This window comes from Spermophilus citellus (genome assembly GCF_964194105.1).
Source record: "Spermophilus citellus genome assembly, chromosome: 3".
In the NCBI taxonomy this organism is placed as follows: domain Eukaryota; kingdom Metazoa; phylum Chordata; class Mammalia; order Rodentia; family Sciuridae; genus Spermophilus; species Spermophilus citellus.
In genome coordinates, this window is record NC_138184.1 from 206,388,093 (window position 1) to 206,411,722 (window position 23,630).

The window sequence follows — 23,630 nt, forward strand, 5'->3', positions numbered from 1 at the left end:
AATGAGAGGAGAAGGTGATAAATGATGTTTAAAAGAGAGGGAAGAGATTTGTTAGATATTCTTGAGAAAGGAGGAAATCCAAAGCAGAGGAGGAAAAATTTACTTTAGATAAAAACCAGCATTTTGTCTACAATAATAGGTGGAAATAGAGAATATTTGGACATCACTGTCCAAAGGTGGGTAGATAAGGAAGTGAAAATCTGTGGAAATTTTCTTCTGATTTCAGTAGTACCCCTTTGTCTGCCGGGGATTTGGTCTAAGACCCCAGTGGATGCCTGAAACCATGGATATCACTGAATCCTATGTGCTCTATATTTTTTGCTGTATATACATACTTATGATAAAGTTTAATATATAAATTAGGCATCATAAGAGATTAACAACATTAACTAGTAATTATCTAATAAAGATTATGTGAGTATGGTTTCTCAAACTCTTACTGTACTGTTTTCACTCTTCTCCTTGTGATGATGTGAGATGATACATGCTGTGGTTGACTGCAGGCAACTGAAATCACAGGAAGTGAAACCATGGACAAGCAGGGACTACTGTACTTCCGTTTTTTTGCAGTGAGATAGTAAGCAAAACAGTTGTAAAACAGTCCTGTAAGAGAGTGGGAAAGTGAATGACTTGAAAAAAAAAAGGAAGTAATACACATACTCTTGAGTAAAGGGTATGTATATTGATTGATAATTCTGAGTTTCAGTCTTCAGGTCACCTCTTGTTCAGCATAGATTGACTTAAACTAATGTACTCAACAACTTACAACTGAGTTTACCTTCAGGTGGTAAAAATGTTGAAAATGCCTGTTTGAGAATATACTCAAAAATGTCGTGATACCATTTAGCTTCCAACGACCCTTCAACATTAGAACTGTGTGTGTGTGTGTGTGTGTGTGTGTGTGTGTGTGTTTGCTGGGCATCATATCCATGAGTTTGCACATCAACATTTAACTTTTATGTCTGTGATGAATACTATAGATGCTATCCTCCAAAACATGTACTTAAATATTCATACCAGTTTGGGGTATATTTGGAACCTTTCTGATACTTGTCCTGTGGTCTTGGAAACTAATTTGTAATTCTGAAGAATACATTGTTTGCCCTGAGGTAGAGAATACTTCAATTCTGTGATTGCAGAAAATGACTTGGGCCAGAAAAATGGATAGTATATTTGAGCTCTATAAAATTCGTATGCATTTATACCTCCTTTTATGGCATTCAAAAGGACCCTCAAAAAGATGATGTACCACCTATGAACTGGCACCTTTCGTCTATACCATTCAGTGAAGGCAAGTTCTTAGTGCTCTCTGCATTCATTGGTTCCTGTACATGCTATGTTTGGCAGTATTCTGTTGAGTTCTCTGTCTTATTACCTTATAGTGGAATAATAATATCTTTCTGTGTTCTCTGGTAGCTCACCTGACCCAATGTGTGCCTGTATGCCTATTCTGATCCAATCCACTTTTTCACGAACAGTGTTATAACAGTGTATGAGGTGTTATATTTATTATGCTGCTCTCTGTGCACTACATAAAGAAACAGGTGCTGTGGTTATCTGTCAGTAAAGAAATTATAGGTTATTAAAACAATTGTTGAAGTTTAGTCCAGTCTGGGAAGAGCAGAACATCAAATAGCTCTTTGAAACTAACGGAACTAAACTTAGACTGACCACAGTAAACTAAGCTTTTGTTGTATACATTGGCCTCTTTTTAGCTATATTAACATTTGTGTATATTATATCTCTAGCACCCAAACATTAATTTGCTCTTATACTTGTGAGGAAACAAATGATCTCTTTAGGTATAAGTGCCAATCATTACCAGTTTTACTTGAACCATCCAAAGATGTGTGAAGACAGGCAGTGCTATCTCTGAAAGTTGATGCCCTTCTAACTTCATACACTGAAATCTGCTCCAGATGTCATACTATTTGGAAGTGGTGGCTTTGAGATGTGTGTCCTAGATTATGAGGGCTGTGTACATATAAAAGACACTCAAATAGCTGCCTGGTCCCTTCCCCCATTCAAGGACACAACTGGAATGTGCCATCTATGAACCAATTCCTCACCAGATGCTAAATTTCCCTTGATTAGCAAGAGGAAAAATGGAAATAACTTACATTTATCATTTCTTCTCTCACTTCTGTAAAACTCATCAGGAGTGCGAGAACTACTTGTGAAATGCCAATTCTCAGAATAGTATGGGTTGAAAAACCCTTATCAGAAATATTTTAGGGCTTTTTCAGATTTTGGAATATTTGCCTATATATAACAAAATATCTTGAGGATGGGTGCCAACTCTAAACATCTAATTCATTTATTTTTACATATACCTTATACCTGAAGATAACTTTACAAAATATTTTTTAAAATGATTGCATATAGGAAACAAAATTTTGTGGTATCATTTTCTTCTGGTGGCATCGTATCAATGCTCAAACAATTTTGGATTTTGGAGCATTTCAGATTTATAGGTTAGGAATATTTAACTTGTATTTATGTTTTGATATTTAAATATGAGTATATAAATTATGTGCAGATTTTGTATGTGTGTTTCAAAACTTCGGTATTGTAAGTAAGGAAACATTGTTATCTGCGTCCTCAAGGCCAGAATTATGGGTATGTGCCAACTAGAATGTTAGCTAACATTGAAATTCTTAATATTTCATAAAAGGGTCTATGATGGATCTGTTTTCTTTCATCTGCTCAAGGCTTTCCTCTGCTTTTAACATTTCACTGGAAAAATTCTTGATAATTTTTTTTGGAAAATTGAGTAACATATAAGGATAAAATATTTCAAAGTATATTGTTTAATTGAGTCAGTTTATTTTTTAACTTTTAGGTTAAAATTTAAAATATGATTAATTTTTCTTGAGTAATATGAGATACAGTCAGGTTGTTGTGATTGATTGATTGATTGATTGATTTGGTACTGAGGATTGAGCCACATCCCCAACCCTGTTTTGTATTAAGCAACTCGGGTCTTGCCGAGTTGCTTAATAACTCACTGAGTTGCTTAGTAAATTGCTAAGTTGCTGAAGCTGGCTTTGAACTCTTAATCCTCCTGCCACAGTCTCCTGAGCTGCTGGGATTACAGCTGTGTGCCACTATACCCAGCGTTTTGTTTGTTTTTATTATTTTTGAGGTACTGCTTTTTCAAGCCCCCAAAATAGGCTAATTACAATCTAATCTCCACAATACAAGACTAGCAAAAAATAATAACAATAAAATAAAATGAAATAAAAATAATAGCCACATAGACCCTGACCCATGCTAGGTGCTTAAGAAATGGGATAAATAAATAAAAGACTGAATCATCTTTGTAGGTAAAAGGATCCCAGACATTATCTGGCCTGAACCCATAATTTTATAGATAGGAAAAAAAAAACATGTCTAAGAAGTAGAAATAATATGTTCAGGACAGGGTTGCTTGCTAGTTTACAGAGCTGAGTTCCTAGAACAGGAATCCTGCATTTTAGTTTGGTCTTTTTTCCCCCTCTCTGATGATATTTTTCAAACTCTGCCTAAAATAGAAGCAAATTCCAACAATTTTTTCTTGGTCTTTTTTCTCCCACAGTTATCATCCTGTAGCTTTGATTTTTTTTTTTTTTTTTTTTTTTTTTGGTATGTCAGGAAGGTCAGCCAGGAGGCACAGCTCTAAAGGCCAGAAGTAGAAGCAGCACATGTGAGGAAATCATGGTCCCTTGAATATGTCACCGTCAGTAAGCAAGCCCACCACACTGAGTGGCTGGCTCCAGCCAGGGCAAATGCCAGAGGGATTGATCATCTAGGCAAAAGGTCCAATTCCTCTTGCTTATCATTGATGGAGCTTTCTGCCCAAGGAGACTTTACTAACTCTTCTTTGACCAGAGCACACCCACCCCACCCCACCCCATCTGTCATGAAAACTCACCAGGGAGAACATCTCAAAAGGAGGTTGTCCAGGTTAAAACTAAGTGAGGGGAGCCCAGAGCCAAGGTCTGCTGATGGCCAGCCTCTTACCACCCACAACAGTGCTAAGGTCATTCCCCAAAATCTGACTACTTATATCTCCAGATGCAACCTGTATCCAGAGCCATCTCCATGCCTTGCCTATCAGCTCTAACTTCCTAATTCCTCACTCTGCTTCCATTCTTGCCCATCAGTCCAGTTCTCCATACATTGTCAGAGTGAGGTTTTTTTTTTTTTTTAAAGAGCAAAATACTTATTTTATTTAAGTGTTAAGACAAACACAACTTAATGCATTTCTTTTTTGTTGTTGTTCTAATGAGTTATATATGATAGCAGAATGCATTTCAATTCATTATACACAAATGGAGCACAACTTTTCATTTCTCTGGCTGCACATGATGTAGAGTCACATCACATGTGCAGTCATATATGTACCTAGGGTAATGATCCTTCCTGCCCCCATGCCCCCCTCCCCTCTCAACCTTCCCCTTTGACCAATGAAAGTTCCTCCATTCTCTCCATGTCCCACCCCCCCGCCATTATGGATCAGCATCCACTTATCAGAGAGAACATTCAGCCTTTGTTTTTTTGGGATTGGCTTAGTTCGCTTAGCATGATATTCTCCAATTCCATCCATTTACCTGCAAATGCCATAATTTTATCTTCCTTATTTCTGAGTAATATTCCATTCTGTATATGTACCACAGTTTCTTTATCCATTCATCTGTTGAAGGGCATCTAGGTTGGTTACATAGTTTAGTTATTGTGAATTAAGCTGCTATGAACATTGATGTGGCTGTGTCACTATAGTATGCTGATTTTAGTCCTTTTGAGTAGGAGTGGGATAGCTGGGTCAAATGGTGGTTCCATTCCAAGTTTTCTAAGGAATCTCTATATTGCTTTCCATAGTGCTTACACTAATTTGCCATGCCAACAGAAATGTATGAGTGTACCTTTTTCTCCACATCCTTGCCAACATTTATTATTGCTTGTATTCTTAATAATTACCATTCTGACTGTCCTGAGATAAAATCTTAGAATAGTTTTGATTTGCATTTCTCTAATTATTAGAGAAGTTGAACTTTTTTTTATATATATTTGTTGATTGATTATATATCTTCTGAAAAGTGTCTGTTCAGTTCCTTAGCCCATTTATTGATTGGTTATTTTTTGGTGTTAAGTTTTTTGAGTTCTTTATACATCCTGAAGATTAGTGCTCTATCTGATGTGCATATGGTAAAAATTTGCTCCCCAAATGTAGGCTCTCTTTTCACCTCGTTGATTGTTTTCTTTGCTGAGAAGACGCTTTTTAGTTTGAACCCATCCCATTTATTAATTCTTGACTTGATTTCTTGCACTTTAGGAGTCTGGTTAAGAAAGTCAGGACCTAATCTGAAATGATGAAGATTTGGCCCTACTTTTTCTTCTATTAGGTGCAAAGTCTCTAGTTTAATTCCTAGATCTTCGGTACACTCTGAGTTGAGCTTTGTGCATGGTGAGAGATAGGAGCTTACTTTCATTTTGCTGCCTATGTATTTCAAGTTTAAAAAAAAAGTCAGTTTGTATCTCTCCCATTGGCCTTCCATATAATGGAATAAATACAAATTCAGTACAGTGGTTTATATGTCCTATGTGACCTCACCCCAGCCTGTCCCATCAGTCTGCTCTTTACTTACTCACCACAGGCTACCCACACTGTCCTTCCTCCAGTCTTTCCCAGCTTGGGGAGGATTAGACCCTGCCCTGTCTTTCTCTAATGGCTGCTGTTTATCACTTAGTTCTTCCTCTGAAAGATCTTTTGTCCCCAGCCATCCCAAAGTCACTATAGCATCATTCCTTTACTTATTAAGAGTCATTACTCTAAAATTATCTTGCTGAATTTTTTTACTTGTTTATTACAACTTATCACAAGTCGAGAAAGGCATAAGGTGGTGGTGGGGGTGGAGTTCCTGGGGATAAATTTGCTAGATATTTTGGCAATATTACCCTGTTATGTGAGTTTTGGGGCCTGAAATAAAAGAACTTCCTGCTGGAACATAAATCCAATAAGATGAGAAAAAGTGGCTCTGATTCTAGATGGTACCCCCCAGCGTCTAGAACAGCGCCTGGCATGAAGGTCTGTGGAGACTGCTTTGAAAAGCGTCCTTTCAACATAATCTCTTTGCTTTTTCTAAGTTCTCAGTAGTTAAAATTACTGAATATATGAGGTAGTTGGGTCAGATAAAACTGTAATATAATGTGATGCCTAAACGATGTAGAATATTGAGTCATGGGCAGTTTAGTTCCTTTGAAGCCTGGCTTGGGTTTGGGAAAGGCCTTCTTTACCAGGTATAATGACCTACAATATCTCTTTGTGCTCTCATATGAGGCACTTATTTCTATGGTAGAAGAATGCTAGAATAGAGCATTTTGACAAATGGTCTGTCATTTGTGGTGGTTCTGTGGGACCATTTATCATTATCGGGAAGGCTGGGTTACTGCAGATAGAACAGGCTGAACTCTGTGGAGACAAAGATGAACTTAGGATATAGTTCAGTTTTCTCAGAGCTCACATGGGTGGGAATGAGAGGACTTGGCCAGAGCAGTCATACTTCTATTCTAGCACTGACTTTGTAATTGGAATCTTGTGTCAATTACTAAGGCCAGGTGAGTGACTCTGCTAGGTGTAAGCCATTTAATAAAAGGTCGTCTTTTACCTCACTTGTAAGGAGAAAAATTATCATATAGGAGAAAAATTTTGGCAAAGGGCATTCCAGGTAGAAAGAAATGTGAATTAAATGTTGAAGGAAGAACATAGAAAACTTAGGGAACAACAAACTTCTCATTGGGCTTCAAGCCAGAGCTCCATGAAAAGGAAAGAACTGGGGAATGTGGGGTACAGGAGTTGCAGGAGTTGAGGCTGGAAAGGGATGCAGTGAAGGTGTTGTTTAGAACCCAAGCGTGCAAAAAATATAATAATTTTATACAACAAGTTAATTTCAGTTTCAAGTCCTTTCTCAAATAATGTGATAGAAACCCAATCTTAGCTATTTTAGGGTAGCCTTCACCTTTCCTTGGGATGTGCTAGGAGGCCAGCCTCGCTCCAGACACATGTGAAGGTCAAGTGTCCTTCAGCACTGTCTTCCACATGGGCATCCCATTGGGTACTCGTGTTCCCTTTTCTTAGGAGCACTGGGAACATTTGTTTCTTCTGCCTCTCTCTAGGTCCAGGAAGACTCTCGGGAGCTATCCCGAAGCTTCCTCAATTAATTATATAATCATTCTTTTTCAAGTTCTACGGGAGAACAGGCTTTTCTTCTGGAAATCGGGTATTAGGAGATGGCTTTTCTCTCCTGGGCCCTCAGGGGTCTATACTGTTATCAATTCTTAACTGCATCTTTTCTCAGCACATTTTTTTAGTCTAAAAAAGGTAGTAGTCATTTTCATAGAATTTAAGCAAAATATTTTTTGCCTTGCTCAGTTTCCTTTCCCACTCTTCAGGGATAGACTTTGGGCTCACAAAAGTCAAAAAGAAACCTGCACACTGTTTTCTCTTTAGCTGTGGCAGTGATTTCCTGATTTCCTCATAGCTACTAGAATGAGGAAAAGGATGTGGGGATAAAGAAAATATCTGGAAAACCATTGGTTGATACTTCAAAAATATGATGCTCTGTCACGTGTACATTGTGACAAGATTGCAAATGGATTAATATGACGTATTCTGGGCCTTGGATTTTATCTTTGATGCAATGGAAATAGTCACTGAAGATTACAAATGGAAACAACAAAATCATATTGTTTCAACAGATAAAGTATGATGAAAACATGAAGACCTGATTGAAATAGAAGGTCAAGGTAGAAGGTTCTTAATTAAGTAGAGGTTGACAAAAGTTATTTTTAATAAATTAAAAATACTATGCCAAATCTTGTCTTGACTTGGCTCTTTTCTCCTGTAATATCCTCACTAAATAAAAGATTCACTTGATTATCACCTTTCTAAAGAATTTACTCGTAATGAATTTGTAAATCAGGCATCGTGGGTCATACAGTATCTATAGGGGATAAGCAGGTAATTGTGAAGGAGATCCCCGAATCTTCGGGTAAAATAATAGGGAATGGTGAAGAGCTGAATGGAGGCTGAACTCTACTTAGTTCTAGCCGATTGTCATGTGAGAGTGCAAAGCGAGCATTAGGATCTTTTACTTTTTAAAATGAGAAATCTGAAGTCTGGATTTTTGTATAGAATTTCTCTAGTATTAGATATTGGCAAGTAATTTAAAATATATAAATATATACATACACAGACTGAAAGCCAAACAAAACAGTTTTTTGTTTTTTGGTTTGTTTTGTAGTACTGGGCATTGAACCTGGGGCCCTATACATACTAGGCAAGTACTCTACAGCTAAACTACAATCCCAGTCCTTTTTATCTTATTTTATTTTTGGTACTAGGGATTGAACCTAGGGGCACTCAACCACTGAGCCATATCCCCAGTGTTTTTTTTTTTTTTTTTTTTTAATTTGATTTAGAGACAGAGTCTCACTGAATTACTTAGGGCTTTGCTAAACTGCTGAGACTGGCTTTGAACTTGCAATCCTTCTCTCCTGCCTCAGGTTCAAAGCTACTGGGATTACAGGCTTGTGCCACCATGGGCAGCCACAGAACAGATTTTTGAGATCACAGCAGTTGGTACTCTTTAGATTTAGATGAGGTTTTCACACTTTAGCAACACCACAATTGTGTTATACTTTAATAAGCATAATTACTTGGTGTACTTATTAAAAATTTAGATTTATAGGACCCTCCCTCCAGAGAGTCTGATTCTACGTAATCTGGCATAGTTAAGAGTATAAAATTAAACCTTAGTATTATTTGACTCAGGCACTATTATGTTTCAAAACAACAGTTGATCATAAGAAAAAAAAAATTTGATGGTGCTGAGGATCAAATCCAGGGCCTTGCATGTGCAAGGCAGCACAAACCCACTGAGAGACATCCTCAGCTCTCATGAGAGAATTATTCAGAAAATTAAGACCCAAATTCAAGGTTCAGAATAGTAGTTCTCAACACTATCAAATCTAATTTCTATAAAATACTCTTTATGCTGCTTTTATTATTCTAAATGGGTTTCATAAAATATAAATTCTAATACATATTTTTCTTTTAAAAATAATTAACATATTTTGACTTTATTTTGAGCTGGGGATGATGGCATACTAGATACTACCTCTCAGCCCACCCTCAGAAGCATGTTTTAACTCCAAAAATAAAACTAACAGCAGCACAAATAATGTCTAAAATAATTTATAAATGTTTAAAAACAATGACTTTGGGCACCAACCCCTTAATGAGAACGCTTGTCTAAAATCTTGGTCTAAACTCCTTTTCTAAGTCTCCATGTTGTAAGGAATGTGGGCAAATGACCACAAGCTAATGTAGGGGTTCAGATGATGGGGGACCAGAGCATTAACCATGAGGAAGGATGGTATTTGAATAACTCCAGATACAGATTTGAGAATTGCTGAAGCTGGCCAAGACCATTCTGGGAGCATGCATAGGATTCTGGGAAACACCAGAATTTAGGGAGGAGGAATAGTACAGAGAGCCAGTGAACAGGAGACTAAGGGAATGTGGTCACAGTGGAATGAGTTTCAAGAAGCCAGAAGACAAGAGTCAAAGTGACTATTTTAGTTTCAGAATTGGTTTCTGATGAATGAAACTATATATGTGGTATTGTTGTGTATATAAATGCAGAGGATCCAATTTTTAAAAAATATTTCTTAGTTGTAGTTGAACACAATACTTTTATTTTATTTATTTATTTTTATGCGGTGCTGAGGATTGAACCCAAGGCCTTGCATGTGCTAGGCAATCACTGTACCACTGAGCCACAACCCCAGCCCTGAGGATCTAGTTTTGACTTTGAAAATATATGTATTTACATGGTCTTAGCCTGAACTTTCTCAAACTGAAAAGTCATAGTCTGAGTACTTTTTGGACATCTTCAGTTGAATATCTTCAGCACTAAAAAATAAAAGTGCTCACTACTGATCTCATAATCTTCCTTCATCTGTTAAGAGCAACTCTTTCTACTGGCTTATTTCCCACCATAGTACTGCCATTCTCCAGATGCTTAGGCTAGAGTCTTGATCACTTTTTACTTTTACTGTCTACTTGCATTCCATTAATGAGGTCCTGTGACTTCTTCCACTGTAAATATTATATTTTCCTAACTTTCTATTCTCATTCAGGCCTTTTCCCCCTATATAATTGTAACAGTTCAAGTTCCTTAGTCTTTCTTCCAGTTTACCTTGCCCATTACTGACAGCTAAATCTTCCTCGATCATATTTCTGATTATAGCCATTTTATCTCAGAACCACTGATTGATTGCCAGTTTGTTTTCATATTCCATACATGCCTGAATAGACTATTTTTTCCAGGCACATATGGCCCTTCTTACCTCCATGAAACATATCCCATTCCCCCACCACACTGGCTTGCTTATTCTTCAAACTTGTCATATACTTTGCCCATATTGCTCATCTTGCCAAAAATACTTTTCCTCCTCTTTTCCACACTCATCAAGATCAGACTTCTCTCACATTGTAACCTAGCTTTTTGTAATGACTATAAGATTTAAAGTGTATCTACCCATTGATCTTGCAGTCTTGATTGTGATAATTTATCCTACAAAATGTTTACCATATTATGTGCACAAGTATGTTTAATGCAGCATTATTTATTGCGGTATAATATTAGAAACAACTAAAATAGATTACACTTTGAAAAAATATATTCACATATATACTGACAAGGAAAATGGCCATTGCATGTAGACTGTGAGTCCATTTTTAAAAAACTAAGCATGTGTTTGTATTTGCCCATGTGTATATATGCATGTATGAAATCTGAAAATATATATGCAAAAAGTTGAATAAGTGTTTATTTGTTGTGTGTTTGTGTGTATGGAGGGGGATAAAGATGTGAAGGACTTTTTAAAGTACTTGGCCCAAAGATGTTAGCATTTTGCTAATATTGGGTGATGTTTACTACACAATTCTTTGTGATAATTTGATACATTGTTCATAGTGATAATTATTTAATAATTTTAAAATAAAAATAAAAACTGGAGAAATGCAGTATTAGATTTTAAATATGTGTCAAGTATGTGTTGATATTTATTATCAATTTGCATGTCTTTTTGCAAGTAAGCCTCATTGAATTTAGTCTGTATGTGGTTGCACACAGCCAGCAAAGAAGAATTTAAGTGGATGACATACTGCTTTTTTGCAATTAAAACTGAGTCAGTTTGACCTATTTTGTGTAAATTATTAAGTGAGATGAAGTTGATTCATTTTTATGTTCTTATTTTTACTGGAGACCAAAGAGACATAAATTTTATGTTTGTTTTATGGTGATCTAGGTGGAGCTGACTTTCAACTGAACATCAGTCTGGAGGAAGAAATGACCACGTAATTAAACATTTTTTTTGTTAACATTTTCTGTATCAGTCCATTTATAGTATCTTTCAAAACTTTGCAGTGTCATAATAAACAAGTAAATTTTTGAGGAGAACAAAACCCATTATTAGGATTCAAGGGGTATGCATTATAGAATTTTTTACATATTTTTGACTTGTAGAATGTATTTTGACATTTTACACATACATGGAGTATAATTTATCATTCTTGTGGTTGTTTTTAAAGAAAAATATTTGCTGCACAAGATGAACCAAAGTTAAGATTAAGCCTAAATTAGATTTATATCTGCACTGGCCAAGACAGAATACATACACAGGGAAATTAGAAGAGGACAAGGTAGTCTTTTAAAATATAGTTGAATTATGAATCATTATTTTTAATGACTTTGTAATTATTCAGTTTTTTTTCTTGAGTGCTTTCAATCATGACATGATAGATCAGCCTAAAAATTTTTTTTAAAGGCCAACATCTAATTCTCAGTAATAAAACATCCCAAAGGAAATAAAGTCACTCTGACCTAACACAGGGAAACTTTTTGTTAATGATTCATGAATCATGAAGTTTACCCCCCAGAACAATTTATAACAGATGTCCAAAGTTATATATTAGTGAATCAGAATGATTGTATGTTATAATCTAAATGATAGGTTTAAGAAAAGTGCAGACAGTTGACACACTTGATTCTATTTTGAAAGATGAGAAGCAAATACCTCCAATTATTTCTGTGAAGAAGAATTGTTTTTTTATACAGGGAAAACTAGAATGTCTTGGTTGTTTAAAATGTTACATTAGAATATATTACTGACTCTCAAAACAAGAGCTCTACTTGTTAAATGGGATTTCATTTAGCTCTTTCTTGGTATATCATTAACACTTTGATAATAATTAACCCAGAGTTACCTATTAACTAAAATTTAGTTTTCTGATTATAGATTCTCTGACAAATAAATTGCAAACTAGAAGATAGAGCTTGAGGGGAAGATTTGTCTAGCAAGATTCCTGATGGGTTGAACTCAAAATTGTGAACAGTGACATCAGGGACTGTTTATTGCATGGCCATTTTTACAGCTTCTACATGGCATGCATTCTTATTAGAAGACAGCAAGTAGAGAACTTTTAAAAATGGGGAAATTGGTATCCTGTTTTAGAATGTTTTCCTTTAACCTAAAAATTAATTTTTGCTGAGTGCGGTGGTGCACGCCAGTAATCCCAGCAGCTTGGGAGGCTGAGGCAGAAGGATCACAAGTTCAAAGCCAGTCTCAGCAACAACAAGGAGCTAAGCAACTCAATGAGACCCTGTCTCTAAATAAAATACAGAATAGGGCTAGTGATATGGCTCAGTGATCAAGTGCCCTTTAGTTCAATCCCTGGTGCCAAAAACAACAACAATAAAATATTTATTGAAGCCCAAGAGTTATTTGCTTTTTGAAATATAAGAAAACATTAATTCAACATTTATAGATATCAAGCATCTGGTTTTATAAGATGCTTATTTTTTATTGTTGAAGTTTAAACTGGAACAGCTACTATTTGGTTCATTGAACATTTTAGGATAGCTCATGATTGTTGATAATGTCCAGTTGCATAGATAATATAAAAACTCCTTTTATTTTCAGTTGTCAATTAACATCTAAACTGTGTTAGACTAACAGACCAAAAGGCCAGGGGACCACTTCCCTATCTTGGTTTCACTTTCTGACAAGTTCTGTCACTTCTATCCATCCTCTAATGTGCAGAGACCACTCCAGAGGCTTATTGATCAATGCTGATCTAATAAAAGTAGTCAAGATTATAATGATGCATTTCTCTGAGGTCCCAGCACACATGATCTTCCATAGTAACTGACATTCTCTCAGTGCTTACTATGTGCCAGGCACTGGTCCAGGTATATTCACACAATACTGCATTACTATTGTTACCTCCATTATCCAGTTAGAAAACTGAGTCTTGGAAATATTACTAAGCAGCTTGATGAGATTATACTGCTGTTAAGTAAAAACTTAGGGTTTAAGCCAAAGAGGAAACCATTTTTACAAATTCCTTGATATTGACCCAGAGATAGTTGGATGCTGACCATCAATTCTGCTTGTTACAACCCCTTATTATTTGTTAAGGATGAAGAAATGCCCAGAAAACTTAAAAGTAAGTGAGTGGTCTGGTAGGGAGAGATGCATTGATTAGAAAACAGAGTATGTACAGTCTTCTTTTTTTTCAGGTATGCCTATTATTATAGTGGAATCGGTGCTGGTGTGCTTGTTGCTGCTTATATTCAGGTTTCATTTTGGTGCATGGCCGCTGGAAGACAAGTCCACAAAATTAGAAAACAGTTTTTTCATGCTATAATGAAGCAGGAGATAGGCTGGTTTGACGTGCATGATGTTGGCGAGCTTAATACCCGGCTCACAGAGTAAGTACCTAGTTTTATTCTTAACTCTGACGTGGGTCTTATCCTTAATGAAGTGAAATAGATGTCATCAGATCTGTTAGGAGGTATTAATGTATCACTCATAAGACTAAGCAGCAACCATGTCTTATGCACCTTTTTGTTCTCAGTCTCCTGGCAAGCAATGAGGGAACCTGCATGACTAGCACTGGATGAGGGATTAGACTTGCCAAAATCAAGAAATACTCTGAGAATATGCAGAAAGCAGTGTACAGTACAGCATTAATATCACATCTTCTAGTGCAATTTCTAAGCTACTTGAAATTTCTGCATTGACAGTTTCTTAATTATACCATCTCCATTTCCTAGGGTCATCTGAATTACAGCTTCTTGTTGTTAATGACAGTTGGTTTTTTTTTTTTTTGACTATAAACTTACACCCTGCCAAATAAAACAAGCCCATACAACAAAGACTATAGATGTAAATTAATATACTCAACACCTAACAAAACTCAGGAAAAAAAGTTCTGGGAGTACAATTCTGACATTTTCTAACATTATCTGTTCTTTCAGTGATATCTCCAAGATTAATGAAGGAATTGGTGACAAAATTGGAATGTTATTTCAGTCACTGGCAACATTTTTCACTGGTTATATAATAGGATTTACACGTGGTTGGAAGCTAACCCTTGTGATTTTGTCCATCAGCCCTGTTCTTGGACTGTCAGCTGCTCTCTGGGCAAAGGTAGGTAAAGACTACACATCCAGATTTTAAACTGCTCCCCACAACCCCATGGAAGGATCTTTTAACCATGATAGCAATGATTCTGAATTTGATATTTGCCTTCAAATATTCTGTTCACAATTGGCAGAATAAGCTGATCCCACCTCACTGAGTACTAACCCTTGCTCTGTGATGTTCTTGGCCATGTGAGAATTTGGGGAAGAGATGAAAAATATGGAAGTGGCTTTTACATATCATCCTGTGCCTTCATGAAAAATACATGCTGAACTCCAAAGATCTGTGTTATGTAGAGAATAATATAGTGAACTCACTCACATTGAACTCACTGTAGTGAACAATGCCATATTCAAGTTCAGTGAATGACACGTGTATTCTATTCAACTAACATTTTCAATGTTAATAGTTTTGGTTTTGTAGATTTTGCTTACTTAGTAAATTTATGTTACAGTTTTTCCATCACTGTGAGTGGTTCTGTGTTTATATATATTCAGATCCATTGTTAGAATAATAATTTAAGAAAATAGATACTTTCAAGCCTTAGTTACATGTAAGTTCTTAGCTTTCAGTTCTCTTTCTCCCAGTCAAATGGTCCTCCCAACTCTGCACAGTTCTTCCAATGATTTTTTTTGAAACTCCTTTCCCATTTTGATAGTGGTATTCATTTTACAAACTGATTTGATGTAAGACTGGGTATGCAATAAAGAGATTGGCCCATTATATAATTTTTTTGTTGGGTTCCATATAATGTGGAGAGGGTGCTACAAATTTATATACCAAAAAGATGTAAGTAGTGGAAGACCAACCACAGCCACGCCCGACACAGAGTAAGTCAGACCGTAAGTATACTTTTAGAAATTTCCCCCTATGGGATAGATGTTGTTTTGTTACTGCAAACCATAACTGCCATTTATTGAATATCTGCTATGTCAAGCAAATACATATATTATATTTCTGAAGCATGGGTCTTATCTTACTTTATGGAGGAAGAAATTAAAGTTCTGAGGACTCTGCCAATTTGTTGCTCATAGTTATGAAGGATTTAAATGGTGTTCCTAATGGTTATCGGTCAGCTAAAATATTTGGCAAAAATTTCTTGTTGTTAATTGATTTTTTTTCTGTTTACTAGGACACTAAGCAAGTTAGGTGCAAACTCTTTACATCAGTCATTGATTGAAAAACTACTTAAAATCTGTTAATATCTAAGTTAGGAATACAGGCCATGATTTAATATTTTAATAATTAATTACTTATTTCTTCAGATACTATTTAAGTAGGAGGAGGAGCCTTAGGCTACTTGCTGAGACCTAAATTATAATCTCTACTCTGAAATAATCTTTTGATATGATTTTCAAAACATTTCTTAAAGTATCTGATTATCAACCACATTAAAAAAATAAATATGTACTAATTTGGGAAGCCTTTTTATCCCAGTGAGCATGAGGCTCTCCTTTGCAACTCAGAGATACAAAAGCAAAAGGCAAGAACAGGAAGGGCTCCAGTCCCAACAAATAGCTTGGTCTGGGAATTGCCTTTGTAGCTATGTGCCCAAGACCCTATTCCCCTGACCAGAGATACTGGGGCAGCTGGAGAGCAGAAATAGGGGTAACCACCACACTCTTTCCCTACCAAGAGATACTGCAAGTCTTACCTGGAGAAACCACTTTCACTTTCTCGGAAAGTGGAAACAGGAGCCATAAAGATCCCAGTAGCTCCAGATAAACCCAGCTGACCAAAACACTACAAGAACTCACAAATGTAGGCCAGAAATACCACGCAATACCTAAAGAGAGTAACTGCCTGCTAAACTATGAGAGTTAAATAACAGACAACAGCATTTCCTAAGAAAATAAAAAAAAAATGTGCAGGATGCAATAGAAAGTCATCTATCATACCAAGAATCAAGGGCATTACAACTTGAATGGGAAAATAAAACTGAAAACAATTTGTTGGCCCCAACCCTGAGATAATGAGATATTGGAATAATCTGACATCAATTTAAAAATAGCTATCATAAAAATGCCTCACAATTTTTTTGAAGTAAAAAAAAAACAACCAAACAAACAAACAAAAAACAGCAAAATGGAAGTGATTAAAAAGATCAAAATGAAATTAGAGAACTGATAGACACAATAGGAATAAGAATCATGCTGAGTGGGTATCATCTATGAAAATAAATGGGAATGATAGAATTGAATCAGGGAACCTGGATGTAGAATAATAGAATTCATCCAGTCTGAAATAGAGAAAAGGAAAAGAGCTTCAGGGACCCGTGGGATCATAACAAAAAATCCTAAGTTCATATTATCATCAGAGTTCCAAAAGAAAAGGAGAAAGAGAACAATGGAGCTAATGTAAATTTGAAGAAGTCATGGCTAAAAACTCCGCCCCCCCCTTTCTCCTCTTCTTTTTTTTTTTTTTTTTTTTTTGGTACTGGGGATTGAAATCACTGAGCCACATCCCCAGCCATATTGTGAATTTTATTTAGAGACAGGGTCTCATTGAATTTCTAAGCACCTTTCCATTGCTGAAGCTGGCTTTGAACTTGAGATCCTCCTGCCTCAGCCTCCTGAGCCACCACCATGCCCTGCAAAACTTCCCATTTTTGGTAAAAGACAAACCATTAGATGCAAGAAGCTAACCCCAAACAGGATAAACCCAAAGAAATTCATGCTATGGAACATAATTAAACTACTGAAAAACAAAGAAAAAAATATGGAACTAGCCAGAGAGAAATAACACATTACCTATTGGGGAACAACAACTTGGATGATAACAAATCTCTCATCTGAAGCCATGAATTCCAGAAGGAAAGCAGCACAATATTTTTCAAGTATTCAAAACCAAAAACAAAATAAACTTATCAAGCATAAATACTAGATCTGGTAAGATTATCCTCCAGGAATAACCAGAATGTAACATCAGTAAGAATAGTTTGAGATTAAAGAAAATTGGAAAATATTTTCACTGTGTACCTTTTGTTGAAGACTGGCTAAGTAACATTCTTCAAACAGAAAAAAAATGATAAGAGAAGGGATATTGGAATATTGGCAAGAGATAAGGAACAACAGAAAGAGCTGAAGTATGGACATATACATACAATAGACTTTACTTTTCCCACTGAGATTTATAAATCATATTGATGGTTGAAACCAAAAATTATGAGTGGTGAAATGTTACCAGTAGACTCTTATAAGTCATATATGAATATTAATTAAAGTCCTAAGCACCATATTAGCAAAACAAATCCAGCAAATGTATAAAAGAATTATACATTATAAACAAATGGGATTTATTGCAGCTATGTAATACTGGTTTAATGTTTGAAAATCAATCTTTGTAAGCAACCATAGCAACAAACTAAACAAGAAAAAACATGATCATATAAGTTGACACATAAAAACATTTGGCAACATTCAACACCCATTGATGATAACTCTCAGCAAGTTAAGAATAGAAGACTGGGGCTGGAGTTGTGCCTAGCATGTGTGAGGCACTGGGTTTGATTCTCAGCACCACATATAAATAAAATAAAGGTCCATTAACAACTAATAAAATATTTTTTTAAAAAAGAATAGAAGACCGTTACTTCAAATATGTAAAGATCATCAACAAAACCCCTCAGCTAATATCATGCTTAATGGTGAAAGACTATCTTCCTCCTAAGATCAGAATAAGTTGAGGAAGTCTACTCTCACCATTCTTTTTTTAACAAAGTGCTAGAACTTCTAAGTTAATGCATACAGTTAATGCAACTAGTTGAAAATATAACACCTTTTAAAATCATTAAAATTAAAATTTAAAATTTAACCACTTAAATGTATAGGCTCTCTGTGCTGAAGATTATTCAGTGCTGGTGAGAAAAATTAAAGACCAAAAATGAAGAAACATCATGTGTTTAAGAATTAGAAGACAATGCTTAAAGAAGTCAGTTCTTTCCAAACTGACTTAGAAGTTTAAGACAGTTCTTATAAAAATTCAGTAGGGCTTTTTTTTTATAGACAGACAAGCAAGGCTATTCTAAAAATCTATATGGAAAAACATAGGCCCTGGAGAACTAAAGCAATCGTAGGGGAAAAAAAGAAGAAGTCCACCTGGTATTAGGTGTACTGTATAGTTAAGAGTCAACAAGACAGTGTGGTATTGGTGAAAGAATAAATACACAGATCAATGAAACAGAATAGAGAACTCAAAAACAATTATGCCCATGTGCCCAGCTGATTTTTGATGCAGGTGCAAAAGTGTTTTAATGGAGGAAGGGACAACCCTTTCAACAATTTCAACAATAGTGCCAGAGTTTAATTGGACATCCATAGGCAAAATAGCAACAGCCTCAACCTAAACTTTGTATTTCATAGGAAAGTTAACTCAAAATGGATCACAGATTTAAATGTAAAACCTAAAGCTGTAAAACTTAGAAAAAACATAGGGAAAATATTTTGGATGTAGGACTGGGCAGAGTTCTTAGACTTAAAACCCTAAGCATAATCCCTATTTGGGGAAAAAAAAAAGAGATAAGTTAGACTTCACCAAAATTAAGCTCTTCCTCTGTGGAAGCCTATGTGAAGAGAATGAAAAGACAAGCTACAGACTGGGAAAGAATTATATGCGAACCACTTATCTGACAAATAACTACTATGTAGGATATAAAGAACTCTCAACATCCAATTAAAAGGAAAAACTATAAGAGAAAGAACAAAAGACATGAAAGGACATTTCAGGAAAGGGGCTGTAAAGATGGCAAATAAGCTGTTGTTCAGCAGCATTGGTCAACAGTGAAATGCAAATTAAACCATAAAGAGATACCACTACCCATTTACTAGAATGGCTAAAATTTTTAAAAAGTGAAATGCCAAATGCTGGAGAGACTACAGAGGAAACTAGTTGCTTATGGATTGCTGGTGGGAATGTAAGATGGCACAGCCACTGTGGAAAACAGTTTCACAGTTTCTTACAAAACAAAATTTGCAGTTACCATATAACCCAGCCACTGCACTCCTGCATTATTGAGAGAATAGCCTTAAACTGGAAACAATCCAGATCTCCTTTAATAGGTGAATGATTAAATAAACTGGTACATCCCTACCATGGAATATACCCAACAATTAAAAACTGAAGTACTATTGATTCATGCAACAACCTGGATGAATCTCTAGAGAATTATACTGAGTGAGAAAAAAGCCTATCCTAAAAGGTCATATGCTGTATGATTCCATTTATATAACATTCTTAAAATGGCATAATTATAGTGATGACAATAAATTAGTGGATGCTAGAATTTAGGAATGTTGGGGGAAAGAAGAGGCAAGGGGTGAGGGCAGAGGTGGCTTTGGTTGTAAAAGGTAGCAGGAGGACAGATACCTTATGATGGAATTGTTCTTCATGACTGTGGCAGAAGTCACATAAATCTGTATTAGTGATAACATTGCTTAAACTAAACATCACATACATGCATGAGTGCATATAAGATGGTAGATGTGAATGATATTGTTGGGTATTATCAATAAATTCTTGGTTTGGATCTTATTCTGTAGTTTTCATGATATTGTTATTGGGGGACACTGGATAAGGAACATATGGGACCTCGTTGTATTCTTTTTACAACTACATGTGAGTCTACACTCACCTCAAAATTAAAAAAAATTAAAAATAAAACATTTATAAAAAACAAAAGACTACTTTTTTGTAAGTGGGAAAATGGGATAAGGATGTGGTCACAATTGTTATAGTAATCCCAAATACTCCTTCTGAATATAGTAGTCTGAAGGATAAAAAAACTGTATATATAAGACTGACTGAGTCAGTCTGTCTGTCTGTCTGTCTGTCTCTCTCTCTCTCTCTCTTTCTGTGTATGTGTATGTGTGTTTGGTGTTGTGGTGGTGCATGGAACCCATAACCTCAAATATGCTAATTATGCACTCTACCAATGAGCTAGATCCCCAACTTTTTAGACAGATTTTTTCTTTTTTAGTTGTAGATGGACATAATACCTTTATTTTATTTTTATATGGTGCTAAGGATCAAACCCAGTGCTTCACATGTGCAAGGCAAGCACTCTACCACTGAGCTACAGCCCCAGCCCTAAACAGCTTTTTAACTTGTAGAAATAACAGTTTCATATATCTCAAACTAATACCTATTAGGCTTTATTAAGAAACCATCAGACTTTGGAAAGGGATGGTTAGTGATACTTTATATAGTTTTATATGGGTAATTAGAATAATGGAAGTGTCACCTATTTTTTATATTGGAAGAATAGTAGAAGTTAATTTTTAATATCCTTGAGAATAGGTTTGAGAGTTTTGTTCTTTTGACACATATAATCTATTGAAAAGACACTTAATAAAGATCCTGTCATGTTCTCGTCTGCTTAGGAAGGTCATAGAAGGAGAAAGGAATTCATTATGGTACTTGATACATTTATAGTAAATTAAAATAGCATATTTTAAAACTCCAAAAATATTTCTTGATAACTCTTCTGTTGTTAGCTGCCTAAGCTGTGTCAGTGCAGTACAGGGGAGTGGAGAAGCATTGTTAAAGCATATTTTATGAGCCTCCTCTATTCTGCAGACCTATATGCTCAGGGATGGCTCTGACTAGTCTCATAAGTTTGTGAATTATTCAGAAAAGTGTGGTAGACCAGCCCTAGAAGGAGGGCTCAAAGTCAGGAAGGTCTAGTGAATCTATGGGATATTGTTTGGGTACTGAAGAAGACAAGTACATGCAGCATGACATCTGCTCATAGAACATCATTAATAAGTGTTAAAAACTTTCATCTACCCATTCCTGTGTCTGTTATAGCTCGATTTACTTGCACATCAGGAAAGGAAGAAATGCACTGTTAAAATCAAAACAACTTTGATCTTTTCAGGCTGAGAAGGAATAGACTGATATTACTTACATTAATGAGCTTACAAATGACTGTGAATTACCTGCTGAAAGAGTATAATACTGTTTAATCAGAATTTTATTATAAATTGGTTATGTGTAATACTTATTTAGATGGTTGACCACTTTGGCATTCCTTGTGCAAGCAGTAACCTTCATGTGTACGAATTGATTCAGCTTTCCTAATAGTTCATGTTAGCAGCTGGTTTCAGGGAGAGATTCACACTAGGCTTTGAAGCTAGTGGACTCAGGCTTAAATCCTGGATATTCCACTATTAGCAAATTAATTAGCTTCTCATGTTTCCATTATATACAAAGTGGGGGAAATAATACTTATTTCACTGTGCAACTGAGACAAATAAATGAGATCTTGTGCATATAAGGTAACCAGTAGTGTTCTGTTTATGGAATAAATGCTCATAAATCAGACAGCAAGATCAAAGAGCTTCCAGGAAATAAAGACCTCCCTAGTGGCTGAATGTATTGTTTTTCTAACAGCAGAGGAAACTCTGTACTTACCCTGGCATGTGAAACCTTCCTGAAGTCACTTGGTCCCCTGCATTCCTCTAGCCTCCTGGAACTTAACACTTCTTAACCAAAGTATCAAAAGCAGTTGCTTTAAACACATATCATATTTCCTTGATATAATATCTGTTTCTATATTTGTTTATGATTATAGTATGGTATACATTTTATGAAATTTAACATTGCCCAAAAGTTCCAGTTATAATTATGTCAATGAGGTTTTCATTGGGAAAATAAATTTTGTAATTAATCTAATGTACTACAGACAGTCACAGTTCATAGAGATTTTTGAGGTGGTTTACAGAATGAATATGTATTCTAAAAAATGCAACATCATGACCAAAGACAAAAGAGAGATTTTGTTCTTTACATGCATTAATCTACAAACAGCATTTGTGTATATCTGTTTATTTTTACTTTGCAAAAGAGAAAGATAACTTGTTAAAAATTTTGAAGTATCTTGAATTGCACTTTTAAACAGATATTGTCATCCTTTACTGATAAAGAACTCTTGGCATATGCAAAGGCTGGAGCAGTAGCTGAAGAAGTCTTAGCAGCCATTAGAACTGTGATTGCATTTGGAGGACAAAATAAAGAACTTGAAAGGTTTGAGTTTCTTTTTAAAGTTGCTAGAAATGTTCAATTCTGTGTCATCTCATATACCTTTCATGTTGACAGTGTTAATTATAAGAGTTTTTCCTAATATAAATGTATTTCCTTAAATAGCTTAATGAATACATTATAGCATTGCTAATATTCTGGAGAAGTTACAATTCTAGTTGCATTCTTTTTATATCTGTTAATTCAAAGAGTTTTCTACGGTTTTATAGGTAGACAGTGATATAAAAATAATTTACTAAGTCTGAAATGTATTTTATATCTCTGATTTTTTGTTTTTGGTCTATCAAGCTAATTCTTGATTCTGTAAGATTGAATAATTCCTGTAAAGTGTATAGGAACATTTTAATCTGTGGTTCATTCCCCTTTTTATCCAGGCTTCTACTTAGATGGATATGCTCCATAATTTGGAAGATAAAAATGTAACCAAAAACAAATTTGTACAAAAGCTCAAAATCTTTTTTATTATGTGCTGTTTACTATTGTCCTGTGACTGTTCTCTTTTATTAGCTTTCTGAGAGTTTAGATAGTAATTTATTGAAATTTATAACATTCACCAGATCCATTGATTTCTGAGCAGTGAGAGACTTTCTTTAAAATTTAATAGATACTCTAATATTCTGATATAATCTTTTAATGTTTTTTTACACACAAATTAAATATATTGTTTTGGGTATAGCATTGTGTGGTAAATCCATAAAGGGAATTTTAAAGTCAAAACAATGGTTGCTTCTGGTGATGAAGTAATGTTGTCTGATAAGAGTAGGACACATGGCCCAGGAGTCTCGGGCTCTGGAAGTGTTCTGTTTCTTGACCTTAGATATGATTGCATGCATAGTCACTGTAGAATTGTTTTTATACTGCACACATTTGTTTGTTCATATGATATATTTTATACCCACTAAGATAATGTATGATAGCTAAGTATCAAAGTTCAAAGGAAAACAACATATGTGTTCTCTTTTGATTTTTGCTAAGGATTTTGCTTTTGATTTCAATTGTGTCTAACTAATAAAATGGGAAGTCTTGCTTAATGGCCATGCCAACATTCCATTGAATAA

General features: G+C 35.3%; 1 protein-coding gene across 1 annotated transcript in view; it reads left to right on the forward strand.

Annotated features, from left to right (window-relative positions):
• The window catches only part of ABCB1 (ATP binding cassette subfamily B member 1), an 83,982-nt gene that overhangs the window by 19,184 nt on the left and 41,168 nt on the right, over nucleotides 1-23,630 (forward strand). The window contains exons 5-8 of the mRNA XM_081287890.1: nucleotides 11,356-11,404; nucleotides 13,629-13,820; nucleotides 14,370-14,541; nucleotides 22,433-22,557. Coding sequence (XP_081144016.1) covers nucleotides 11,356-11,404; nucleotides 13,629-13,820; nucleotides 14,370-14,541; nucleotides 22,433-22,557 — 538 coding nt within the window. The remainder of the gene's footprint in view (nucleotides 1-11,355; nucleotides 11,405-13,628; nucleotides 13,821-14,369; nucleotides 14,542-22,432; nucleotides 22,558-23,630) is intronic.